Source organism: Oryx dammah, unplaced genomic scaffold (assembly GCF_014754425.2).
Source record: "Oryx dammah isolate SB20612 unplaced genomic scaffold, SCBI_Odam_1.1 HiC_scaffold_11, whole genome shotgun sequence".
NCBI classification, from domain to species: domain Eukaryota; kingdom Metazoa; phylum Chordata; class Mammalia; order Artiodactyla; family Bovidae; genus Oryx; species Oryx dammah.
Genome location: NW_024070195.1, coordinates 3,382,224 through 3,410,116, shown reverse-complemented (window position 1 = coordinate 3,410,116; position 27,893 = coordinate 3,382,224). Strand labels below are relative to the sequence as shown.

The window sequence follows — 27,893 nt, the reverse complement described above, 5'->3', positions numbered from 1 at the left end:
TCCCACCTCCTTCCTACCCTGGGCCGCGTGTCCACTGCTGTGCTGGAGAGAGAGTCTGGGGTCTGCTGTAACAGGGACGGGGGCCCCGGGCACAGGCGCTCTGCCTGTGCCCCTGCTCTCACCTCTACCCGTCCAGAGGGACCTGCTCTGGGAGCAGCAGGCCGCGCTGATCCCCTCCCAGCCCTGGCTGCTGTCAGGGGGCCCGAGTGCCAGCGGTGGCTTGGTGACACAGACACCATTCCCTTGGGAACGGCAGGGACACTCAGACTCACGTCCCTGAGCAGAAACCTGCAGGGAACACCCAGGGACCCAAACCCGATTCTGCTCCTGAGGGGCTCTGTGTTGGTTTCCCCGGGGAGTGAACACCCCTTTCTAGGGGAGGTGTCCACGGTCACCCTGTGGGGTGTGGTTAACTTGCTCAGCCCGAAAGAGACCAGAGCTTGAAAGAGAATGGCAAGGACCATGCTGGTTGTGAGCAAACCCAGCCAGTTGGAGAACAGCTGGGCACGATGGCAGGTTCGATTGTGTTAGTATCATGTCCAGATGACGTGATATCTAATTGTGAAAACGGAGAGCAACCCCAGGACCACCCGTGGGGCTCCATGCAGACTGGGAGCTTGGGCTCACAGAACTGAACAGCATCTGCGGCTGAGTCCAGGGGCCGAGACAAGGTGTTGACTTGGCCCTGTCTCCCTTCCAGGTGCCGCACACTGTACCGTTAGAGCCGCAGAACTGAGTTTAAAAGGACTTGCTAATCAGCTCGTCTAAATCGCCGTGTTATAGGTTGGGAAATTGAGACCAAAGCAAGCACTTGATGTTCACATCTTCACTGCTTAGTCTAGGAGCCTTCCTTCCTTCCTTCCTTCCTTCTTCTTTTCAAAAGCAGATAAAATTGGAAAGCATGCAGATGTTAAATTACCAACCAAGGTACCTTGGTGTAACCAAACAAGTTACCTTGTTTCAGTTTTCTAGCAAAATTCCTCTCCTGCAGAGAAGACTCTGGGACCCAGGAGAGGGGGGCAAGGTGCTAAGAAGTGGGCTGGGGGAGCAGAAAGTGAAAGGGGCACAGAAGAAGTGGGAGAGGCCACAGAGGCAGTGAGGTGTCACAAAGTGTCCCCTGGTCCAGGACTCAGAAGACCCAGGGTCCTGTCCAACATCTTCCACTTGCTCACTTTTGGGCCATGGGGCACATCATGAAAATGACCAGAACCTCAGTTTTCCCATCAGCAAAATGGAGCAATATCCCCTTCACAGTCGTCATGAGGCTCAATGACCAGTGGCTGTGAGAATCTTGATTAATATGTGTTCACTGATTCAGATGATATAGATTATCACACCTCTGCAAAGTCTGGAACCCACACATGGGAACCTTGACCTAAGGCTAATGTGTGTAGCCTGCAACCCTCAGATATCAAAAATGCAACACAATGTTGCCAATAAGAAAATTGCCAGAGAACTTGAGTGGTTAGTTCAATTTTTTAAAAATCTAGAAATACTAATTTTTTGGTTGCTTATTTTTGGAAGCAGGGGTGGGGAGTTATTTTGAACTGACTTATTTGGAAAGATCAGTCATTATTTGCTTGGCAGTCAGATGTGTCCACAGCCCGAGTGACATTCTGGGATCCTTATGACAGGCCCTGGTACTGGGGCGGGGGGCGGTGTGGGGGGCGGTGTCCAGTGAACAGTCAGTCCCTTGAGAACTGAATGACTCATCAGTCCTAGAGCCATTGTAACCTTCTTATTAATAACAGGTTTCTGATTTCATAAACATGTATCCATTTAGTAGTTCTACAGATGAGCTAAGTGCTGCATGCACCGAGGAAGGACCTGTGAGCCCAGGAGGCATGGAAGTAAGTCCCAGATGAGTAGAACAGAAGAAGAAAAAAATATGTATATACATATCATCTGATCAAGGAGGGCCAGTTCCCAATATCCTTCATATTTCAAAAGTCTGCTTAATTGTACTAAAAGTGTGTTTTCTGGGACTAAATATGTCTTCATTACCCCAAGTCCCTGCTAAGACCTGGTCACGTGGGTTTAAGTGCCAGCTTCTTGTAGGTTTCTCGGCCACCAGTGGAGGACTTGTATCTTCTCGATCCCATCTGAGGATGACTGCTTCCAGGACTGTTGTTCAGGCACTCAGTCGTGTCTGACTCTTTGTGACCCCATGGACTGCAGCACGCCCGGCTTCTCTGTCCTTCGCTATCTCCCGGAGTTTGCTCAAACTCATGTCCATTGAGTCAGTGATGCCATCCAGCCGTCTCATCCTCTGCTGCCCCTTCTCCTCCTGCCCTCAGTCTTTCCCAGCATCAGGGTCTGCTCCCAGGATAACAAAGCCCTAAGCCACACTCTCTTCACTGGCTTCATGGAAGTTTTCCAAAGTGTCCCTTTAGCAAGCTGCTCTTGTGAGATGGACTGAGAAGGGCAGAGAGGCAAGAGGAGGAAGAGGGGAGAAATGCCAGATTTTCCCCTTTGCATAGTCTTGTGGCAGCAGATGTAGACAATATATATTGAGTGTATGTCATACCTTTAATAGGGATTCCCAGGTAGCTCAGCAGTAAAGACTCCATCTGCCAGTGCAGAAGATTCGATCCCCTGGAGAAGGAAATGACAACCCACTCCAGTATTTCTGCCTGGGAAGTCCCCTGAAAAGAGGAGCCTGGTGGGCTACAGTCCATGGGGCCGCAAAAAGAGTCGGGCACGGCCAAGCGACTAAACAGCCACGCTTTTAATGCAGGGCTTCAGTGCACATTTGGTTAAGAATGATTTTTGCCTATATTTCAAAATGTACAAACAAACATAAGGTTCCTCCCATATGGCAGCATGCGCTGTAAGAAACATTGAGACGTTTGTACTGTTGGTGGAGCCCAGGCCGTGGTGGTGTTTGATGTTCTCCTGTTTTTAGGGATCCTCCGTGGCTCCCCTTTGAACTCAACTGTAGCTGAGAGAAATATCTGGAAATCCCCTCAGCTTGTTTGGATTTACATCTCTTTCTAATAGGCTGTGCTGCGTGCTCATTTGGTGTTTTTGAAAATCGCTCCACAGCCTTCCCGGTCTCAAAGGTTATTTCAGCAGGAGATGTAATGTTCCGGAAGATAAGCTTGTATTCTTGCTCTGGTTCGACTCTCTGTTGGCAACGATAGGGATCATTTGCAGCAGTAATTATAATTCTCATTTGACAGGTCTAACGCAATCTGAATTCAAACCGGAAAGCAAGCTCAATCTATAAAAAAAAGAAAATCAAATGCAGGCAGGATCTAGTATTTTCAGGCTAATGGGGTCTGTGCCTTTCTGATCATCTCCCCGCTCCCTGCCCCTCCCTCCACTTCAGAACTAAATCCACTAATTGACTAGTAGGTCATCTCTCCTTTGTGCAGAGGAAACCTCTCTGGGTTCAAGATTACTGAAAGAATAAAAAAGACCTTCAGTGTACGATTAAGAGATGATGCTGTGTAGAACCAGTTCACACTTCTCCTCTTGATTTGTGGGAAAATGTTCAATGATTGTGTCAGGAACTGTACCAAGATCTCTCTAGGGACACACAAATGAACAAGTCAACCCCTGGCCTCAAGCAACTGTCCATCTAGTGGTTGAAACAAATAAGTGAGAGGAGTGACCACTGGTGTCAGTGGACTGGGAGAGAGGTTGAGAAGCGCTTCATGATGGAAGGACGCCTGAGTTAGGGCATAGGAGATGAGTAAGAGTGTTCCAGGCAGACGAGTGCGTGGAAGGGCATTTTTAGCAGAGGGAACAGTGTGTGTTATGTAGTGAGGACAAGAGAGGGGAGAGGCGCCTGGGAAAGGTAAGCCGGAATCTCATTTTAACAGGCTTTGAAGACCTTACCTTTCCTCCTCCAGACACAGGACACTTGTCAAGGATTCTAATTAGCAAGTGACATGATCAGAATTATGTTTATTTAAAAAATGCTAATGTTGAGAAAATGGGGAGAAGGAGGCACATTTGGGGGCTGCTGAGATACTTCAGGCCAGAGGAGAAACAGACCAGAGGGGTTTTAGTCCCTGGAGAGAGCATTAGACTGTTTGCTCATTCTAGCTTCTGCTGAGCATTTCTTACACATTCAGGATACAGGGCATCTTTCTTTCTTTTTCTTTTTTTCTTGGCCATGCCACACGGCATGTGAGACCTTAGTTCCCCAACAAGGGATTGAACCCATGTCCCCTACATTGGAAGCATGCAGTCTTAACCACTAGGAAAGTCTCTCAGAGTACAGGATATTTTAATATTAATAGCCACAGTTAAAAAACAATAAGCTGTTTAAGAAAATGTTTTTAATGATCCTAATGAATGATGGTTTAAAATTCTGGGTATTCAAAAGGAATATGAGGAAGGAAACTTTATCCTGTTGTTTTCACAATAAAGAGACCTACCTCCTCATAGGCAGTATTTATACCTATCGTTTGGTAATAATATTATCAGAGATTGCATGGAGAACTCAGTTCACTAGGGAATTCCTAGAATATGAACCTAAACACTTAACTTATTTAAGGGTTCCATCTGTGACAGGTATAATCATTCTCTGAAGAATATTTTTACAAACTAAGGAGAAAATAATCTACTTTTAATCCAATTTTTTCCTATTAGGAGAAGGGTAGGAGGACAGGGAGGCAGCTGGCTCATGAGGAGAGATATTTTTTTTAGCAGTCCATTTTCTGATGTTTTGGAATTAGGCTAAATTGTGTTAGGTAGACTTTTTGAAAGCTGTCACTTTGACAGAGAAAGCTGCCAAGTTTCCAGCTACAATATCTCTCTAAAAGACAAAAAAAAAAAAAAAAAAGAACGTGGCTTAGCAATGAGTTGTTTCATTCTGCCAGTAAGTGGGCTTGGCCAGGGAGAAGCAAATTCATTTCCTGTTTGTGGCGAATGGAGCCTAGGTGATGAGAAGTTTCCTTCAATCTAAACCGTGTCTTCTTAAGCCAGTAAACAAAGGACAAATCAATATGCCAGCTTAATAAGTGTTTACAGAGGCCCTGCTACGTGCGAAGGAGCAATACCAAGCAAAATGTTCAAGAAAAATATACCACTTTCTTGATATCTTACGACAACCTGTGCTCATATCTGCAGACAACCATCTGCAGAGTCCTTGCAATTATGAGGTATTAAAAGAAAAAAATACTTGATTGATCTGTGAGTGACGAGCTGTCAGCAGTAAAGGAAAAGGGGTTCATTCAGTGGTGCTGGGGACCTCATCTCCTTCTCCAAGACTTGGGGTAACCCTTAGTAAATCTACAGATTGTTGTTGTAGTTCAGTTGCTAAGTCATGTCCAACTCTTTGCAACCCATGGACTGCAGCACACCAGGCTTCCCTGTCCTTCACTATCTCCTGGAGTTTGTTCAAACTCATGTCCTGAGTCCGTGATGCCTTCCAACCATCTTATTCTCTGTCATCTCCTTCTCCTGCCCTCAATCTTTCCCAGCATCAGGATCTTTTCCAATGAGTCGGCTCTTCGCATCAGGTGGCCAAATGATTGGAGCTTCAGCATCCGTCCTTCCAATGAACATTCAGGACTGCTTTCCTTTAGGATGGACTGGTTGGATCTCCTTGCTGTCCAAGGGACTCTCACGAGTCTTTTCCAGCACCACAATTCAAAAGCATCAATTCTTTGATGCTCAACCTTCTTTATGGTCCAGCTCTCACATCCGCACACGACTATTGGAAAAACCATAGCTTTGACTATATGGACCTTTGTTGGCAAAGTGATGTCTCTGTCTTTTAATATGCTCTCTTGGTTGGTCATAGCTTTTCTTCCAAGGAGCAAGCAGCTTTTAATGTGACTATCCATGGTGATTTTTGAGCCCAAGAAACTAAAATCTGCCACTGATTAGGAGATTACATTGGTGAGAGAGCAACATGTCTACCACTTCCTTCTCCTTCTAAACAAAACTCTCCTGCTCATTGCCCTTCTGCAGGTCATACCCATCTAACTACAGTCTAGAAAATTATTTCTTTAAACTCTCAACTTTTCAGTGGAGCATTTACTCTTCCATAGCTTAGTTGTTTTATTTTTCAAATGGAAGGTTTCTCTTAGTTTCAATGATTTTAGCATGAACTTTTAAGAGATTGTATAGGAAAATTTTACTTACCATTGACTTAATTTTTTCCCACTTAGGGTACCACTGTGATTCCGTATAATTTTTTTTCTTTCTTTCTGAAGGCATTGACTTAGAATGATATTGCAATAGAAAAGATAAAGATCACTTAGAAAGAACAATATTTTTAAAAAATGACATGTTTTGAATTAAACATTGTCAAATACACAACAATGTAGGCTACATTATTTTAAAACAAACTCTTCATGTATCTCTTAGCATATATTTAGTATAGATGCTTGTTTTCACTATGAAAAAGGTATAAAACTATGATTGGTGGGGATGGGAGCTGAAGTTTTGTAGATGCAAAGGAGTTCATTAGCACTTTTTTTTTACACTTTGTAATGAGTAGTCTAAGTGAGCTGTGAAGACAGGGGATTTTTATTCCAATCTGAAACAAAACTGCTGGTCTGGAGGCTTCCTGTTTTAAAACCCCTGCATTATCTTTGGCAGTATTTATATACTATCCTGAATATTTTGAGAATGCAGTTGTCTGATAAATAACATTTAAAACACTCGTATGGTTAATACTATGATAAATGGAATGATCTATTTTAAAATGAGCAGCCAGCTCCTAGTTTCAGATTTTCAGGTTTTATTACATTAGTTTAAAGTGAAAAGTGGCGTATTTGCTGTGAAATTTTAAAGTATTACCCCAGGCTCAGTAGGCCTTCCCTGGTGGCTCAGCTCGTAAAGAATCTGCCTGCAATGCAGGAGACCTGGGTTCGATCCCTGGGTTGGGAAGATCCCCTGTAGAAGGGAAAGGCTACCCACTCCAGTATTCTGGCCTGGAGAATTCCGTGGACTCTATAGTCCATGGGGTTGCAAAGAGTTGGACAGGACTGAGTGACTTCAGGTCTTCAGGCTCAGTAACAAGATGATTAAGACAAAGTCAGGTCCTTGAGGGGCTTATAGACCCCTAGATAAAATCACCTATATTAGGATGATACTAAGTGGCTGATGATAATAGACATTTTTAAAAAGAAAAACATATTCTAAAAATCTGGAAGAGAAAATGACTCCCTCCACCTGTAGAAATTCAAGAAAAGAAAGAGGCCTGTCTGATGAGAAGCATTGTCTTATTGAATCTGCACACTGCCGTCATTCTGCAGATGAGAAAACTGAGGCACAAGTTCTGTAACTTGTCCAAAGTCACAAAGATAGTCAGTGTCAGAACTGAGATCTGGGTCCAGGCAGCCTGGTTCCAGAATCCATACTCTTATCCATTGTGCCATTCTACTTCTCCTAGTATACTAATAACAATATAATAATAATTTTGAGATTTTACTATGTGCCAGATACTGTGCTGAAGTGTTTTATATACACTTTTTCTTTTTCATTTAACGCTTACACCAACCCTATGAGGCATTCCATTGCCTTTCTAAAAATAAGAAAACTGGACTCAGATTAAATAACTTCGCAGAGTTCTACAGTTAGTGATGTATCTCCCAAAACATATTCTGAAAAATCCTCCACACACACGAAAATGCTTCTCATGGCCATCCAACTTTGGAAAGCAGTCTACCTGTAGGAGATTTGCAGTGCACAGCAGCATATGACAGTCCCACATAAATTGTGCAAGAACCCTGATTGTGTGTGTGCTTGCTAAGTAGTTTCAGTTTGGTCTGACTCTTTATGACCCTACAGACTGTAGCCTGCCAGGCTCCTCTGTCCCTGGGATTCTCCAGGCAAGAATACTGGAGTGGGTTCCCATGTCCTCCTCCAGGGGCTCTTCCCAACCTAAGGATTGAACACATGTCTCCTGCAATGGCAGGCAAATTGTTTACCACTGAGCCACCAGGGAAGCTCAGGAATCCTGATTAACTCTGGTTAAACCAGCACTTCCAAAACAGATTTAACCCTGGCTATTCCTTCAGTCCCCCATGTACGTCCCATAGAACTAGAACTTCATGATGCTACCTAAGGATGAGCTGACTTCAGTCAGACTCACTGGACGCTAGCCAGGTTCACCAGACTGGGGTGTGGAACTGGAAAGCCAGGGTTTTCATTTGCAGGGAGAACGAGAGCCACCAAGAGCCTGATAGCAAAGAAGGACTTGCATCTCTTTCTCTGGCTTTGTTCTCCCACACAGGCAGAGCTGCTCAGGAAACCACTCATTTTTTAGGGGCAGGTCATCATGCAGGGAGGGGTGGCAAGAGCTGAGGCAGATCCTGGTGGTGCCCTGGGATCACGTATCTCTCTACAGGCAGACTGGACTCTCCGCACACACCTGGAAGGCTGCCCCGACAGCCTGCCAGCTGACCTTTCTGCCGCCAGCACCACCACCCCACAATCTGTTTTCCTCTCTGTCACCGGGAGAGGCAGTTTCGGTTTGTCTCTGCACCCATCTAAACATATTCATTTGCTAGTTCAGGTTCTTCACTGGGTTCCCAGTGCCGTTAAGAGTCGAAACTCCTTGACAGGGACTTCAAGGCTTGCTGCCTACTCTTCCACGGTGGTCGCATTGCAACCCTCCAGTCAACCAATCACTTTTCGGCTTTGTTTCAAAAAGACATTGATTGATTTTGAGGGTGCAAGATCTCCATTGTCGCATGCGGGATCTAGTTCCCTGGACCGGGGATTTCTCCTGGGGCCCTGCACTGGGAGCGTGGAGTCAGCCGCTGGACCATCTGGGACGTCCCCACCTTTCCACTTTCAAAGTAACCCATGCGCTCTCTCCCCTCAGTCTCCGCTCATCCTCCTTTCTCTCCCACCTCTCTTTCTACCTGGAAAACTTGCTTGGCTTTCAGACACCTATTCACACCTCGGTTCCCCTGGAGAGCTTCCTTAGTCCGCCCTAGTCTGGGTTAGCGGCTCCTGCCAGGAACCCTCCCCCACTCATCCTGCATTTCATTTATCAGAGTGTTTTACTTTTTCATGACACTGAATCATAGTTACCTGTTCACTTCTCCTTATCTAGCACTGTGCATTTGTATTTATTTAGCAGTGAACTAATGTATCTATATCCATGTCTTGAATGACAGCATAAAATTGCATGCTTGTTAAACTTCTGGAGGACAGGACTTTAGGGAGGACATTAAATGTATTGAATATATATGGCTGCATGCTAAGTCACTTCAGTTGTGCCTGACTTTGCTACCCACGGACTGCAGCCAGCCAAGCTCCTCTGCTCTGTCCATGGGACTCTCCAGGCAAGAGTACTGGAGTGGGCTGCATCCCCTCCTCCAGGGGATCTTCCCGACTCAGGGGAGAACCTGCGTCTCTTAAGTCTCCTACATTGGCTGCCTTCTGGGTGCCTAAGACGGTAAAGAATTGAATATACACTTAGGGTCTAAAATTATCTTAAGAATTTGGAATAATTAACCTAATACAATAAGATAAAATTTAATGTGAAACAAGTAAGGCCCTAAATTAGGCCAAAAAGAAAAAAGAATTGCATGGATAGAAATGGTTAGACAACAGCACGAGTAAGTGACGTACAGGGATCTGACGTACAGGGATCTGACGTACAGGGATCTGAGTTTTAATCTGCTACTGACAGAAGTGACATCAGAATGTAGTTTTAAAAGTTTTGCTTCACCACATGCTTAATGTAAATCAACAATAAGAGTATCCAAAACACTAATGGTGTTTTGGACTGAAATCACAGAAATTTATTTTGGAAGATGCAGTGGTCTCATTGGTTTTCACTGGAAAAATCATAACCAAAGATGTATTTAATTCCAGGAAAAACACTACAAGAGAGAATTTCATAAAATGGAGCCTATATATTTCAGAGCAGGTAAAAGGTCTAGAAATAATTTCTTAAAGAACACTGATGGGTTAGAGAATGCTTTACTCAGAGGAACACTCACAGTCATCGTTATATACAGAAACAGCGCCAGATGAAATGAATAGAACATATTCTATATTTATGCAGAAGTTAGAACCAGAATCTATGGTTAGAAAAATTATAGGGAAGCAGATGTCTGTTCATCTTATAAGGATTTTTCAAATAATTGGATTATATAAAAATGAACTGTTTGCTTTATATGACAATGGGTTCCCTGTTCAGATGGAGACTAAAGGCCTAAGTATGAGGATTTTCATGGAGGTGTTTCATATAGCAGGTCTACCAGATGGCCTAGCAATACCTCTGCCCTCTGAGAGTCTGTGATGCTGTAATATCAGTATATTCCTTCCACTGGTGCTGATGAATGGAGAGCGGTTAAACTCTTCTTTGAGGAGTTAGCTTTTAGACATTAAAAAAAAAAAAAAAACATTATTAAAAGTCAAGATGCTAAGAAAGAGGGCCAAATGAGTTGATTCCTGAGGTCCTTCTCAAGTGGGACATTCAAGATTCTTCAGCTCTTTATGAAGCTAGTTTTACTCTGGGGATTGTGACCTTAATAAGACCAGAGAACTTAGGGCGCAGGCAGCTTGGAAGAGAGAGGTGTAGAAATAAACGTCTTTGGCCCACAGCCTCCTAAAGGAACGAACCTGCACTTCCGGGGACCAGGCACTCAGCTGGGCTCTGAGATGCTGCAAACGCGAAACTGCGTCTCGGGCTCTCGGGGCCTCAGTGTCACAGTCAGAACAGCTCACTGAGGACCACACCACACGAGACACAGAGTGACCCCATCACAGTTCGCAGCCAGCGAGCCACAAAGAAGCCTCTGGTCCCAGGCATAACGTCAGACCCACTCTCCTGTGAGGATGTTGACTCTTTGTAGACCTTCTCAAGAAATTAGTGTCTTTGTTTTAAAGGTGAGAAAACTCAGCTTCTGAGAGGCAAACTCCCTGACCTAAGTAATGATGAATGCTGAGATCAAACTCAGGATTACCTGGACTTTGAATTAATTCCAGGTGTTTCCGGGACTCCTAGACTTCAGAAATATAGAGAATCTTAATGAACCCAATTTCTCTATTTTGCCTATGAGACAAAATGAGCTTAGAGGGGACCAGACATCCTGCTCAAGACTCCTGTGTAAAAGCAAATGAAGCCACTGAGTCTAACAGGGTGAAGCCCCAGCACTCCGTCTACACTGCATGAGCACAAACCATGCAGCTGGCACGGTCAGGAAAAGAGAGGGAAGTCAGGATGCCAGGACTCCCTCCCACCATGGTCAGGAAAAGAGACGGAAGTCAAGACGTCAGGATACCCTCCCCCACCCCTCGCCCAATTTTCTCTCCCCTGTGGCCCTTTAGAACCCCAAATGCATACACAGAGCTCTATTTTTAGATCCCATGGGCTATAGCCTGCCAGGCTCCTCTGTCCATGGAATTCTCCAGGCAAGAACACTGGAGTGGGTATCCATTCCCTTCTCCGGGGGATCTTCCCAACCCAGGGATTGAACCCAGGTCTTCTGCTTTGCAGGCAGATTCTTAACCACTGAGCCACGAGGGATGCCCATCTTTAGACTAGATCTTCTAAACTGCACTGTAGATGGGTAACTAGAGTTACCGTCACATCAGTAATCATTGCAGACAAATGGGGAAAAAACCTAAAGGAGATCTAACTTTCATCCAGTGTTATCATGTCTCAGATAAATATATAAGTGACCTTTATACTCCCGATTCCACACATCAGAGGAAAAACTTGAAGATTTTGGCATCACACCAGGGTTTGCTTCCAGATTGGTCGGTTGGTAGCCAGGCAAATGCGAAGCTTGTTTCTGCCTGTTCATCGTGGAAACAATCCTACCTCCCTCACAGAAACACCGACATGCTTCCTCCACACTTGTTCCCTCTGATTCCTGCTTTTGAAGGACAAGATCTCCTTTTAGAATTATGGAAAGGGAGGTTTACCCTTCCTGAATAAGAGGAGAATTTTGGATTAATGGTCTACTCTGTCCTTAGAACATCCCTTGGAAACTTTGTCAGATTTGATCCCTCCCCTTTTAAAGATAAAAAATTGAAACCTGTTATTCCCTGCTTTTTCCACCGTAGAGACGCTATAGTCACTGTGGGAAGCAGCTGACTGTTTGAACACCAGTGTGAGACATGGATGTGAAGCTTTGACTTGAGTCCTGGTTTCTCTGTATCTAGACCTGTACGCTAGGCATCACCATCACTGCCCTCTTACACCCGAAGTGGGATCTGAAGTGGGGTCAGAAGGGGAAAAGGCCTTTTAAAAATCTTCTTTGAATGCAAGGATGTTACAAGAGACCGATCCTGAAATCTACCAGCCCCCTGTATAGAGTTGTATGTAATAAACCTATTACCTTGCATCTTTGGGAAAAATAATCTTGTTTTTCTGAGTGTGTGTTTAAACCAAAATTACTCAGTGTTTTCCTTGATTGTTTTCTTTGTCTATAGACTACCTTAATGTTATGAATGTTCACCTGTTCAAGGAGAGGTGGGATAGCAACAAAGTGGACCACCACACCGACAAATACAGCAACAACAAGCTGATTGTACGTAGAGGACAGTCTTTCTACATTCAGATCGACTTCAATCGTCCCTATGACCCCAGAAGGGATTTCTTCAGGGTGGAGTATGTCATTGGTGAGTGCCTTGTGCAAGCCCTGCTCAAAACAGTCATGATCCCATGGCTTATAATTGCAAAGTGGTGCAGGTATATTTCCTGCAATCATAGTTTAACAGTTGGCTGGAACTGGGATTAATCACATACAGTCCCTGTACCACTCTACACTCTAAGGTGGGTCTGACACAATGCCAAATATCAATAAATCATTTGCCTAGTCAGGCAAAGATCTGGTATAGTAAAAGTGAGCCCAGTTGGCATAAAATGTTAATGTCTGTAGAGAAAAGCACGCATTGCTGATATATATGCAGTTTCATAACCTGGGAAACAATTTGGCATATCTGTTCCTGTTAAAAAGATGTATGTCCTTTGACCCCACAATTTCACCCTTAGAAATCCATACCAGTGATATTTAAAATCTTCAGATCCACTTTTAAAAAGTGGGCATTATTTACTGCAGCATTGTGTGTGGTGACAAAAACATCCTAAGAGTGAGCAGCTTTCCGTAGCAGAAGGGCTGGGAATACCGTGGCATAGTCACATAATGCAGTGTGAATTCGTCCTAAACCAGAAGACGTCAAGAGAGGTGGTGAGGAAACGAAGTACAGAGGCGTGTATGCAAAGCCTGTGTATGTGTGTGTAAATGTGTGTGTGCACAGGTCAGGAAACTATTGTGAGTTCAGAGAAAGATTATGAAGCACACACATTGGTGTTGATGTGGGCTCCATGGTGGAAATACGGCCAAAATGAAGGCGAGCGAAACAAGAGGAAAGGGAGCCAAGTAGGAAAAGGAGGGGAGAAAAGTGAGCACAATATAACCATATGGAGACATCGATGTAAAATCACCGATCTGTAGGAATAACTATAACTAAAAGTATTAAATCACAACTAAAAATGCATACTGCCCTAGGGAAGAAACCTAAGACTGCTGATCACTTGAGGAATACGGTTTGTGCTTACTTGAGCTTACAACGTGAATTCGCACATAAATGTGGGGAAATTGTTTGAAGAGAGAAGAGAAGGGGGAGAGGAGAAAAGAGATCCCTGAATCAGAATAAAAAATATCAGTGCGGCGATTGAGTTCTACACAGAATTGTTTGTTATCCCAGTTGTGCAATGAGAGAAGGGAAAACTAAATTAACCATTCTGGCATGTTAGGCAAAGTGAAATAACGGTTTAATTACACTTAGGGAGTAGACTCTTATTGTTAATATTTTTTAATAATGGGTACTTCAGGTGAGAGAAGAATCCACAGCTAATTTTTAAACAGTATTTTGAAATACAAAGAAAATTTATTTTTGTTTCTTTCCCTAAGGTCATTCAGTTTTCTTCTGTGTGTATGTGTGCAGCTTGTGTGGACTAGATATGATGAAAACCTCCTTGACACATTTATAATAAAAGGATCATTCCACGCATGTCAATAAATACCCAGTTTTGTTTCAACTTAATGGGGATTTTTTTCCTTCATCTTTATAACCAAATATTTCAGGCAGTGAGGGGAGAATCGGGAAGCTTGGTCCCTAAACTGGACGTGTCTGAGGTCTCGGATCTTCTCCCACAATCACTCATAAAAGAATTATAATAATGAAAGTCTCAGGAAGAATAAGATGACCATCTTAGAGCAGGTTTCTAGGACACAGACTCTGCGAAGGAGAGCTGTGTGAAACTAGATTTCTGGGGTGCGATCTCAGGGTCACCATCTGAGCAGGAGTGCAGGGGTCAGTGCCGGACAGAGAGAGGAGCTGAGCTCCGCTGGGCGAAGGCGTCAGGGGGTCCCACCGTGCCTGCTGGAGCTGGACTGTGTCTTAAGGGTTGGCCAGTCTTGAGGCAAGGGCATAGGCCCTTTATATTCTAGCATGGACTGTCATTGACCATAAGCTACTCCCGGGGGGGGGGTACTTAGTTAGCTGGGGCTCTACGGCAGAGGGTAAACCCCTGAGGGCCTTGAGCCGCCAGCGCTCCCAGCATCGGGGACAAGGACGCCTGCGTCCTGCACGCAGACAGTCTGGACAGAAGATCACAGCACCTACTCCAGTAAGCACTTAGTCTTGCCTTTTTATTTAAAAAAAAAAAAAAGAGTACTACATGTGTTCCTTCAGCAAAAGGGGAGGGGGGAAGCATAGCAGATTTACCTTTGAGATAAAAATCTGCGTGTTTTAAAGAACAGTACATCTCACATAACTCAATGGCAAGAAAAAGCATTGAATTCAATCCAAAATGGGCAAAAAGACTTGAACAGACATTTTCCAGAGAAAACATAGAGATGGTCAACAGGCACATGAAAAGAAGCTCAGCGCCCCTGCTTATTAGAGAAATGCAAATCAGAACCACAGTGAAGTACTGTCCTACACCAAACACAATGGCCATCATCAGAAGTCTGCAAATAAGTGTTGAAGAGGATGTGGAGAAAAGGGAACTCTCGGACACTGTTGGTGAGAATGTATGTTGGTGCACCCACTGTGGAAAACAGTATGGAGCTTCCTTAAAAAGATTTTTAAAACGAATACTGCCAAATGATCCAGCAATTCAGCTCCTGAATATACAACCCCCAAACACTGGAAAACACTAACTTGAAAAGATACACACTCACCAGTGCTCACAGCAGCACTATTTGTATACAATAGGCAAGATGTGGAAGCAACCCAAATCCCCATCGACAAATGACTGAATTAAGATGAGGGTGTGTGTGTGTGTATATATGTGATGGTGGAATATTACTCAGCCATAAAAGAGAATGAAATACTGCCATTTGAAAGTGAAAGTGAAGTCGCTCAGTCGTGTCCGACTCTTTGCGACCCCATGGACTGTAGCCTACCAGGCTTCTCCGTCCATGGGATTTTCCAGGCAAGAGTGCTGAAGTGGGGTGCCATTTCCTTCTCCAGGGAATCTTCCCGACCCAGGGACCGAACCCAGGTCTCCCACAATGCAAGCAGACGCTTTACCCTCTGAGCCACCAGGGAAGCAACGTAGATGGACCTAGAGAATATTATGCTTAGTTAAATGTCAGACAAAGACAAATCCTGTGTAATATTACTTATATGTAGAATCTAGAAAATAAGACAAATGAATGTCTATGCAAAGCAGAAACAGCGTCATGGAAGAAAAGCAAGCCTTGTGGTCACCAAAGAGGAGAGAGAAGAGGGCAAGCGAAGGGCAGGGGATTAACAAACTGCTGCACACAAACTAGGCAAGCAGCGAGGCCTTGCTGCGTAGCTGAGGGGATTACACCCACGATCTTGTACTAATATTTGATAGAGTATATTCTGCAAAAACAGTGAGTCCCTACACAGTATTCCTGTAACTCACACCGTGTTGTAAATCAACTCTACTTCAATTAAAAAAAATAATTGCCATAATAAGAAGAGGCAAGTATTGAATATGAATCAGAAATGCAATTCAGTGCTCAGATGTATACATGCAAGTGTACTTCAACTTCAAGAAACCTAGAATGTGACAAAGTGATTTAAAAAACAGAAAAGAGAATACTTTATAAAAAATATGGGACTCATAAGAGTCTTCAAATATTTATCTTAGGGTGTTTAAAGCAGATTTATCAACAAAGATCAATTTGTATACTATTTCAAAGAGTGTAACTGTTGCAGAGAGAGACCGATTGTCTTATTAAAAATACAGAGAAAATAACCACACATATGTGCTTCCAGTTTGCACTTCTTTGTTATTGCTCCTTTTTCTTTCCCTGTGACTTTATATAAGCTGAGCTGGGTTGCCTTAATACCCTGGAGATTTCTTTTGTGGCTGTCCTCAGAACCTAGGGTCATTGGATTTATTTATAAGTGATTCTGCCTTCAAATTGAGTTTCTTTCTTTTTAAATATTTAAGTAAATAGCCTCTCAGATGGTCCCAGATTTAACCCATTGCATGCTGGCTTCCCCAGGCAGAGAAAGAAAGTAAGCACAAAGCTGCTGCTTTTCCTGGGCCAGCGCTCCCCTCTCTTGTGCTCAGAGCTTTGATAGCTCATTCATTAGTGGCTGGCGGTGCACAGCCATCTCTGAGAGTCACGTGGGAGGTGTTAATGACCTGGAGGAGGCGGGTATATGTGGAACATATGCCCGGTCGTCTGTGGGGCCTTTTCCCTCTCTCCACCTCTAGCCTGCAGCCACCACACATCATGGAAGGCAGGGGTTCAGTTCAGTTCAGTTCAGTCGCTCAGTCGTGTCTGACTCTGCGACCCCATGCACCGCAGCACGCCAAGCCTCCCCGTCCATCACCAACTCCCGGAGTTCACCCAGACTCATGTCCATCGAGTCAGTGATGCCATCCAACCATCTCATCCTCTGTCGTCCCCTTCTCCTCCTGCCCTCACTCTTTCCCAGCATCAGGATCTTTTCCAATGAGTCAGCTCTTTGCATCAGGTGGCCAAAGTATTGGAGTTTCAGCCTCAACATCAGTCCTTCCAATGAACACCCGGGACTGAGGGGGCAGAGCACTGATTATAGGCTTTGTTAGTCTGGAGCTGGAGCTGTGAAAACCTGGGAAGAGCGTGTGGTGTTAATATGCTGTTACTTTAGCTCGGGCTCCCTACTTGTTTGAGACTTCTTTGAGACAGAGTCATTCCGAGGAGAGAATTTTTTTTTTAATTTATTTATTTTAATTGGAGGCTAATTACTTTACAATACTGTGGTAGCTTTTGCCATACATGGACATGAATCAGCCACGGTTGTACATGTGTCCCCCATCCTGAACCCCCTCCCACCTCCCTCCCCATCCCATCCCTCAGGGTCATCCCAGTGCACCAGCCCTGAGCATCCTGTCTCATGCATCGAACCTGGACTGGCGATGTGTTTCACATATGATAATATACATGTTTCAGTGCTATTCTCTCAAATCATCCCACCTCCGCCTTCTCCCACAGAGTCCAAGAGACTGTTCTATACATCTGTGTCTCTTTTGCTGTCTCGCATATAGGGTCATCGTTACCATGTTTCTAAATTCCATATATATGTGTTAGTATACTGTATCAGTGTTTTTTGAGGAGAGAATTTGCAGCTCTCTTCCTCTCCAGCTCTCCCTCCTCAGAACAAAAAGTTTACCCTGCCGTCCAGATTGACTGTGAAGTCCTCAGGCACATTTCTTTCTCCCTGGAGTCCAGTCACAGGCACACAGGGGCACTGAGGCCAGCACCTCAGATGCTCTCTTGACCTTTTTAGCCCCTCCATGGCTCTCACAGCTCCAGACTTCATATTTCTGGGCCCCGCAGAAAGAAGAGGAGAAGGATGGTGTCCAAAAAACCTATTCCTCTTATCAGAACAGCAGTTTCCCCCGAAGCCCAGCAAGCTTTTTATGGCTCATGTACTACACTCCCCCCCCGCCCCCCGTCCCCCGTAAGAAGAGCTGTGAAACTAGTCTCAAAGACAACTAAGCTTGGCTGCTGTAGATGCCCAGGGGTGTTTGCTGGAAGTCCCTTCAGCCCAGAGTCCAAAAGTGCAGCCTTTCCTGAGAACAATGACGGAGGTCATTCATGATCACGGTCATCACGTGCCCGAGCAAGAACGGGACCCCAGGCACCGCACATATTCTGTGTTATTAATCCCATTAAAACCCTGAAATAATCTCTACACTTCAATATTTCTATTTCATCCATTTCTTTTTTATTAAAAAATATATTTCTTTATTTGCCTGCATATGGGATCTAGTTCCCTGTGTGTACATGCTCAGTCATTTCAGTCGTGTCCAACTCTTTGTGGCTCCATGGACTGTAGCCCTCCAGGCTCCTCTGTCCACGGCCAGGGGTTAAACCTGGGCCCCCTGCATTGGCAGTGCAGAGTCTTAGCCACTGGGCCACCAGGAAAGTCCCTCATCTTGAATGTGTGCCTGCTCAGTCATATCCGATTCTTTGCAACCGCATGGACTGTAGCCCACCAGGCTCCTCTGTCCATGGGATTTTCCAGGCAAGAGTACTGGAGTGGGTTGCCGTTTCCTTCTCCAGGGGATGTTCCCAACCTGGAAACTGAACCTGTGTCTCCTGCTTGGCAGGCGGATTCTTTACCACTGAGCCACCTGAGAAGCCCGTGAGTTTTATCTTAAGTCATCAAGGGTGTCAGACTGATGTGTATTGAGGATGGGAGTGACTTGAACGATTCTTAGGGGATTTGAGACTGGAGAGGAGGTGCTCAAAGGAGAGAGGGCGAGAGCCTGAATTCGGGCACTGGTTGAAGAGTTGGAGAGGAGGGTGGGACTTGGGAGCTGTGTCGGAGATGGAAGCCTACTGGACTTGTAATTGGCAGTCTGGGTGGAGTGAGAGGGAGGTAGTCAGATACAGCTCCTGGGCTGCTGGCCTGTATGCTGCTGACAGTAGATGCTGGCATCCCCAAAGGAGACAAGTGCTTGCATGCTAAGTCGCTTCAGTCGTGCCTGACTCTTTGTGATCCTATGGACCAAAGCCTGTTACATCTCCTGCACTGGCAGGCAGGCTCTTTACCATTACTGCCACGTGGGAAGCCCAAATGAGATAAGGGATGGAGGAAATTCAGGAGAGAAAACCTGAGTGGGAAATAATACCGATGCTAGTGACTCCCACTGACAACCCGCTTACAGGCTCAGGGACTGGGCAAGGGTGCTGCCCTGGATTGGTGCTCATCTCCATCTTCTCAGTGATTAAGAGACTTACTCAGCGTCACACCTGGAAAAGTGCTGGGCTGTAATGCGAACCCAGGCATTCTCCCCTAATCACAATGCATAGGACCTGTGCCACCGAGACAGTAGACATATAAGTGATTCTGTTTGTTCCTGCTGAGTTTGAAGTGGTAATACTAAAGGGATTTCCAGGTAAAATATGTCCAATGTGTGATCCCATATATGAATCGGAAGCTTAGGGGAAAAGCTTGGGTTGACATATGGAAATGTGGATATCATTCATACCTAGACCATTCAGAAAAAGTAAATCAAGGGAGAAATGGACGGAGGCGCAAATTCTGGGGGAAAATAATTTTTAAGGAGTCATTCCAGGAGCTGGCACCCCTGGAGGAGACAGAGACCATGTGATTAGATAAGTTGAAGGGACACCAAGGAAATGCAGTGTCACTAAACCTGAAAAAAAAAAAAATTGGGTGCTTAAAGAGGAAATTGTTTGAAGTTTTTAGAAGAGAAGAAGATAATTTAGATAATATCTAGAGAAGACTGTGAGTAAGAGGCGGGGTATTTTGTCTTGGGTGTCGGTCTTAGGATTGAAGGTACTTGAACTCGCATGTGGGCAGAAGAGGTGGAGCCAGTAGAGAAAGAGTCCAGAAGATTCTGGAGAATGCCGGAAAAAGTAGAAACATCTTAGAGTGGCCTGGTTGAAGGGTTGATTGGCAGAAGAATTCCTTATCTTCTGAGGATGTTGGGAAAGAGATTGGGGGTGGGTGTAACTATATTTGGTAGAGAGACAGGAAGCTGATTATCATGCCTGATGACCTCGTCTTTCTCAAAGACCTAGGAGGTGAGCAGGTGCTGCAGGAACCTAGGGAGGCAAAGGACCATTTCTCATATCAGAGAGCATCACCCAAGTCCTTTAAGACTAGATGTCCCCGTGGATTTGGGGTTCAGACAGTTTAGGAGATATCTCCAGCTTTGGTGGGAATGGACATACTCAGTTTCTCTGCTGAGAAATGTTTTGCCCCAAATCACACAGCTGGTAGGATGTGAAGAAAAGTTCCCTAGCCTACGCTCTTCCCTATATTTTATGAGGCATTTTTGATGAGAATGGGTTACCTGTTCCATCATGTTAAAGCAACACTGATATGGGATGTCATTTCAGATTTTTGCTGCCGTGTGTTACTGCATGGACAGTCAGCATGTTCTTTCTCAAGCACCTCTGTGAAGTGACTAATAGCAGCAGCTGAGAATCTAGGACACTATTTCCCAGAGCGTGCTCTCTATGAATACCTGTCATGTGAGATGTTCCTTGGAAAAAAAAAAAAAAGGTTCTGTGGTCAAACGCATTTGGGTCATGTTGTATCTCATGCCTCTTCTTGGAGAGCTCCAACACATATTAGTGTATTACAGGCTCTAAGGAGACACATAGTCAAAGAAAGCAAGTATCTTCTTTAGCCTGACTTTCCCAACATTGTTTGACTCCAAACGCTACTCCATCATATTTTCATTTTTATAATACACTTTAGTAAAATGCAGAACTCACTCCAGGAAATGGTGAACTACGGTGAAAATAACCTTTATTCTGTAGAATACTGAGGAAGATGGATAGATGGGTTTGTAGTCAGTGTGCTCTGGCAACTTAGCAGAATATCTGTTTCTTTTTCTTTTTGACACTTTAGATTTTGTGCCAACATTAAAATAACTCTGTCAATTTGGCATTAATATTCAGTAACTTTTCAAAAATGGTTACTTTCCTTTTTCATATTTATATATTTACTTTCCATGCTTTTATTTGGCTTCTTTTATCATGAAGCCAATTTACTTTCTTTTTGAATGTGTTTATTGAACTCTTATTGATAACTTTGCATGTGCAAAGCACTACACTGGGATTAGAGTAGTAAGATATGTTTATACTTTGCCCTTGAAGAGTCTGGAGAGGACAGCCTGAACACTAGAGTTTGAGTTCAATGCCAGCCTCTTGGGAAAGATGCCTGGAAAGCACCTTGGGAGAGAGAGATTGTGTGGCTAGTTGGAGGAGATGCCCTGGAAGTGCTATTTGAGCTGGATATCAAAGGAAATAAAACAAAATTAAAAGATGCTTACTCGTTGAAAGAAGAGCTATGACAAACACAGAGTATATTAAAAACAGAGACATCACCTTGCTGACAAAGATTTGTATTGCCAATGATATGGTTTTTCTAGTAGTCATATATGGATATAAGAATTGGGCCATAGAGAAGGCTGAGCACTGAAGAATTGATGCTTTTGAACTGTGGTGTTGGAGAAGACCCTTGAGCATCCTTTGGACTGCAAGGAGATCCAACCAGTCAATCTTAAAGGAAATCAACCCTGAATATTCATGGAAGGACTGATGCTGAAGCTGACGCTCCAAAACTTTGGCCACCTGACATGAAGAGCTGACTCACTGGAAAAGATCCTGATGCTGGGAAAGATTGAAGGCAGGAGGAGAAGGGGACAACAGAGGATGAGATGGTTGGATGGTATCACCGACTCAATGGACATGAGTTTGAGCAAACTCTGGGAGATAGAGAAGGACAAGGAAGCTTGGTGTGCTACAGTCCATAGGGTCACAAAGAGTCAGACACGATTCAGTGACTGAACAACAGCAATCAAAGGATAAATAGAGGCTGACCCAGTGGAACGGGAAAGGTCAGTGGAGGAAAAAACCTTGGAAGCATATTGACAACCTTATATACCCAGATAAATCTCTATGGAAGAATATTAAGCCGAGCATTAAAAAATCTAAGTTTCTAATTTCTAGATTACTGTGGCAGAGTAAGGAAGATAAATTGGAGATGTGAGGTCATTGTCAGGGACGTAAGTAAGAGACTCAAGGGGACAGTCTTACTAACAGACGCGAAGGTGAATGTGTGATGCGCCAATCTGTGTGACTTTTCCTCCAGTAAATTGGTGGGTTTTTTTTTTTTTCTTTGCATGCTCAAATCTTTGATAGTAAAGTCCAGGTGGCTGAGCGATCAAGAATCACCCTGCCAATGCAGGAGATGAGGGTTTGATCCCTGGGTTGGGAAGATCTCTTCAAGAAGGAAATGGCAACCTACTCCAGTATTCTTGCCTGGAAAATTCCACGGACAGAGGAGCCTGGCAGGCTAGTCCATGGGGCCACAGAGTGGGCCACAACTGAGCGACTTAGAAACAACAATAGTAAATGCCCTTTGGTCAGAGGAGGCAGAGTGCACTGCAGAGCCTGGCCCTTCAGAGTCAATTCAGGGGTGACAGTTCCTGCGATAAAAGGGCTGGGAAGTAACACAGAGGACAGGGAGAGTCTTGGAGTCAGAATCCTAGTTACGCCACGTGGAGCTGTGATGGTCTCACTTGACCCCCCAGGTCACCATTTCCTCAAGGCAAACAGGGATTATGATACTTGAAACAGTTCCTGATGGATTGTAGGAGATAATGTCCATGAAAGCACATTTTCATTCTCACAACACAACTGAGAAGCAGGGTAGATAGGAGCAAACCTTGCTGGACATTTGAAACCAGAGTTCACAAGGAGTGAAGGATTTATGGGGGGCGGCACAGTGGTGGGGAGGCCCCCTGTGCCCCCACTCCCTGCAAGACCATCAGAACCTTAGCCCGGTGGGCTGTCCACCTTGGCCCTCTAAAAGAGGACAGACACACTGTGCCAAGCTTGCAAGAAAGGGGTAAAATTAATCCTAGTTATGCTGTTTGGTGGATTAATCCATTTATTTTGCTCTAATCTCTTTGACTGTCTGCCTGTAAGTGGAGACGTTTGCTGAGACATCAGATTGGCCTGACTCTTTTAGCCGTTTTCTGTGAGATCCACTTCTCTGTTTTAACTCTAAATATGCCCTCTGTAATGCCCCACCCAATTTAGGGTCTGAAGGGAGGACAATGGAAGAGAAGGCTCCCACCTCTCCCCTTTAGGGTGAGCCCTTCATGACCTTAGCCAGAACCAGCCGCCGGGGGCTAGGTTCTCTGATGAAACACTGTAACAAAATGGGGAAAGGCTGTCAGAAAGGTCAAGAGGAGGCTACTGGGCTCTATCTTCTCTCTCCTGATAGCAGAGGAAAGGGAAGAGTCACTGAACCTCTAAACAAAACTCTCCAGTGTCTGCATCATCCATGCTGACAGCTTAATTAGTCAAATGGGAACCCTGACAAACCACAGACCAAGTTCCACCCAGAATCATTTGCCCGCAGTTCTAGCTGTAGTGACAGAGGCGGTTTAGTCTCAAAGTAGGATGGATTGCCATCTGCATTCTGGTGCCAGAGACCTACAGGGAGCCCCCTTTCCCAGCGTTGTGACCCAGTCCCATCCTACAGAGCTGGAGATTCTCAGCAAACCTTCGTGTCCAGAGGGAGCCAGCACTGTCTGTGTGTCTCGTGGCATCCCGGGTACTCAGGGGCACACATACAAAGGGCCATGGATGCTGAGATGAGAAACCCCAGAGACGCCTGACTCCCTCCCTCCCTCCCTCCCTCCTTCCCCTGTCGCCTTTTCATTCGCCTACTTTGCCTTCCCCTTTGCTCCTCTGTTTCTCTCTCCATCCTTGTCTTAACATTAACCTCTCTCACTTATGAGAATTCACAATCTCGGCTAATTAGCACCCACATCATTGAAACTGTCCTCTTCCAGCACTGGTGATCCGAACTCAGGGGTTGAACAGCGTGGACATCCCTGGTTTTCCACAGAAATTCTAAGAAACCCTTGTAGTTTGTCAAGTTAGGGCTGACAAAAGTGCATGGGGAAAAAAAAAAGTAACGAAAATGAATGTGCCCACTGTCATACCTTGCTCTTCAGTTTCCAGTCTGTGAAAAGAGAGAGCAACCAAGAGGAATCAAAACCCACTGAAGAAAGGATGAAAGTGGACTAATTATTCATAACCCGCACCCTCTCGTTACTCCTCAAGCGTGTTGTAAGAGCTGATGAGGGAATAACTGGAAAGCTCTTGGAGCTCCTTAGTGATAGTTGGTTGCTAATAAGATGACCCAGTTATCAGCCTTATTTTGAATATTGCAGCTATATAGGAAAAGTGAAAGTGTTAGTTGCTCAGTCGTGTCTGACTTTTTGCACCTCCATGGACTAGAGCCCGCCAGGCTCCTCTGTCCAGGGAATTCTCCAGGCAAGAATACTGGAGTGGGTTGCTATTTCCTTCTCCAGGGGATCTTTCCAACCCAAGGATCAGACCAGAGTCACCTGCATTGCAGGCAGAGTCTTTACTGTCTGAGCCACCAGGGAAGCCCAGTCTGCATAGGAAAGCTCAATCTTTACAGCAGCCCTTAAGGAAGTATAACCTTTATAAAGTCCTGCTTAACAGCAGCCAGAGCCAAACAGGTATCAGGGGACCGTAAGACAACCCGTAAATAGCTGCACCTCTGTTTGTTATTCTTTAGATAAGAAAAGCTTTCTTCTCGCCATCTCAGCCTCTCTGATCTTTTCTACCCTTTCTTATCATTTCTCTCACTTCCATTTCCGTTTCTGTCTTGCTGTCTCTCTGTACACACGTACAGTGTCCTGGGGGTGAACGTTTTGGTATTTCTCCTTTAGTTAGGAGAGGAACGGGAGCTATGGCCCTCAGGAGGTGGGAGCAGCAATCTCTGTCTGCCTGAAAGTGTTTCTTCACGCTTCAGGGAGCTGGGCTGGATGCTCTACACACCCGGTCCCGTCTCTGGCTAAAGCTTGCCATAGCCCTGGGTCTTTGCTGTCCTGTGGGAGCTTCTTCAGTTTTGTGTCAACCTCCTCTCCGAGTCTGTTAAAGTGCCTTTATAAGGCCTCATCTCATGTCTGGTCCAGTGAGTTTCTGATGCAGAAACCTCTGCTGTGTCTGGCACCATGAGAAGAGGGATTTAAGATGCTATTCCCATCTATAAAAAGCTGGCTAGAGCTGGGATGAGAATTCTACGAAGAGTTAATGAATATAACTGTACAGTACATGTTCTAGAGCTGGGCTGTACCGTTATCTACCAGAAGTATGTCATAGATGCTGGTCGGCTGGGCAGTCAGGAGGGACCCAGGACAGAGTAGAAAAGTAATGTCTCAGGACCAGGCAAGAGTCCCTGAGGAGGGGGTCCTGAGGCATTGGCTGTTTCACAAGAGGGACTGGGGGTGTGCATAGAGCTTATTGTTCTGCTGATGTACATATATTCTTTTTTTATTAAAAAAAATTTTAATGTGGACCATTTTTTAAAGCCTTTATTGAATTTGTTACAGTTTTGCTTCTATTTTATGTCTTGGACTTTTGGCCACGAGGCATGTCAGATTTTAGCTCCCTGACTGGGATAGAACCTGTACCCCCTGCCCTGGAAGGGGGAGTCTTAACCACTGCATTGCTGGGGAAGTCCCCACGTGTTTCTAATGAAAAGGAATCCTTAACTGAGTCAGACCTCCCAGTTATGTTGGGGTTTGAGCCCTGCTCACTCTTGAGGTTCCTGAAGTGATATGGAGACAGCAGCGGTGTGGGAGACCCATGCTGGCAGGCCTGCAAGGGATGCGGCTGCCTTATGGAACCAGTCTTCGCTAGCTAGGATTCAGCCCTCAGGTCCTCTGCGCCTGTGGAGGCGGCCTCTGAATCTCTCCACAGCAGACTCACTCTCCTTCCTCAACAGCCCATTTCATCACGTAGAGCCCTGAAAACCTAGCTTTTGTCAAAGATCAGAACCTCATTAACATGATCAAATGCAACTAAGTCACCATTAGTTTTCAAGAACAGTTTAAAGGGGGCCCGACAAATGGTACAGGTCTCGGCACTCGAGAGATCCAGAAATGATACCCACCCCCTTTATCTATTCACCAAAAATGCCTCTGGGGAGAGGGGAGAGAAGAGATGTATTACCCTGCTTTCCTGCTAATCTAGAGACTCTCACACTTTGAACTGTGAAACCAGCTTCACAGTTCAGGGAAGTAATGTGTAGACTGTTAATAAGATGGGTGGAATTAGCTGAGTGTTCAGTCAGATCCCCTGGGTGACAGGGTGGGCACTAAAAGAAACTTGGAGCAAATGGGGGAATAAATGGGCCAGAGTCCCCATCAGAGTGGCTGAACCAACCTGGAAACCAGGTCCGAGGTCATTCTCAGACGTAATAGTTACAGTCATAATCGACGTCATCAGATGAGGAAACTGACACAGTGGTCTTCAAATGTATCAAGAATTTTGCATTGCCCACTGAGTGGCTTTGAAACACTGATGCTGGGACATCCTCTGGACCTTCCCTCCCTGGTGACAGTGAACGTCTCCACACTGCACCCTGTAAAAGCCTTTGACAACTTATTCAGGGAACTGGTCTTAGCTAACAGCTAATGCGTGCGTACTGTCGTTTCAGTTGTGTCCGACTCCTTGCGACCCCATGGACTGTTGCCCACCAGGCTCCTCTGAGTATTCTCCAGGCAGGAATACTGAAGAGGGTTGCCATTCCCTTCTCCAGGGCTAACAGCAAATGACAAGATTCTAATTAATTCATTCTTGCTTAAATTTTAATATCTGATATGACTAATTGCATTTCCTTTCACCTCCACAATTACTCTTTATGGAAATAATTCCCTAACACCTCAAATGAATAAATTGCCATAGTTAAATTCCATTCATTACCTACAGTTTGGAGAGGGGATGGGTTCGTTTCCCATTCAGTGGGCCCTGTATGCTTCTGAGACCTTTTAAGAGCTCAGGTCCAGCATCCAATCAGGGATATTAGGACCAGCCAGTAATCAGGATCTGAATTCCACTGGTTCCTCCCTGGGGAAACAGACTCAATAGGAGGGGCTGGGTTAAGGTGTGACCTGGGCAGGACAACTGAAAGGCCTTTAATAAGGGAGAGGGGATGGAGAAGAGGGAGACAGTGATATGGATTGAATGTTTTTGTCTTCCCCGCGCCCCACCAAATTCACATGTGTTGGTATTTGGAGGTGGCAACTTTGGAGAATAATTGGGTTTAGATGAGGTCATGAGGGTATGCCTCCATGATGGGATTTGTATGCTTTTAAGAGGAGGAAGGGGGCTTCCCAGGTGGCTCAGTGGTAAAGAATCCACCTGCCAATGCAGGAGATGAAAGTTCAATCCCTGGGTTGGGAAGATCCCCTAGAGGAGCAAATGGAAGCCCACCCCAGTATTTGTGCCTGAAAGATCCCATGTGCAGAGGAGCCTGGTGGGCTACAGTCTATGGGGTTGCAAAGAGTCAGACAGGATGGAGCCCGCACACACTAAGAGGAGGAAGAGAGAGCGGAGCTTGCTCTGCCCACCGTGTGGGGACCAGCAAGTAGGAGGCCAGCCGGAAAGAGAGCTCTCACCAGGAACCCAGCCTGCCCACACCCTGATCTTGTACTTCCCAGCCTCCGAGCTGTGAGAGACAAATGTCTGTTACTTAAGCCACCCAGTCAGTGGCATTTTGTTACAGCATCCCCCACAGACTAAGACAGACCTCAGAGAAGGAGGATCTTTGGGGCCTGACACTTTTTGCAGTCAAGCAGCTCAAGGGAGTGTGTGCAGCGCCTCATGCTATGGCTTGACCTGGGGAGAAACACTTGTGCAGGATTCTTTGCAAAGCAGTCGTTAGCTCAATGCTCTCAGCTCTTCCAGTGAAGGGGCCATGCTTTCCATCTGGACTTGCAAGAACTACTGTTAGATTTCCTGGACCGGGAAAATGCAGAGACAAACTAGCTCTCCCTCTCAACCCCATAACCTGCTCCCAAAGGGACAAGCCGCGTTTGAGGTCCAACATCTCAAAGTTAGGTTGCTGTATACGCTGTAAGTTCACCGGAAAAATTAGTG

General features: G+C 45.2%; 1 protein-coding gene across 1 annotated transcript in view; it reads left to right on the top strand.

Annotated features, from left to right (window-relative positions):
- F13A1 (coagulation factor XIII A chain) overlaps nucleotides 1-27,893 on the top strand; it is a 140,713-nt gene that overhangs the window by 2,762 nt on the left and 110,058 nt on the right. The window contains exon 3 of the mRNA XM_040249392.1: nucleotides 12,367-12,555. Coding sequence (XP_040105326.1) covers nucleotides 12,367-12,555 — 189 coding nt within the window. The remainder of the gene's footprint in view (nucleotides 1-12,366; nucleotides 12,556-27,893) is intronic.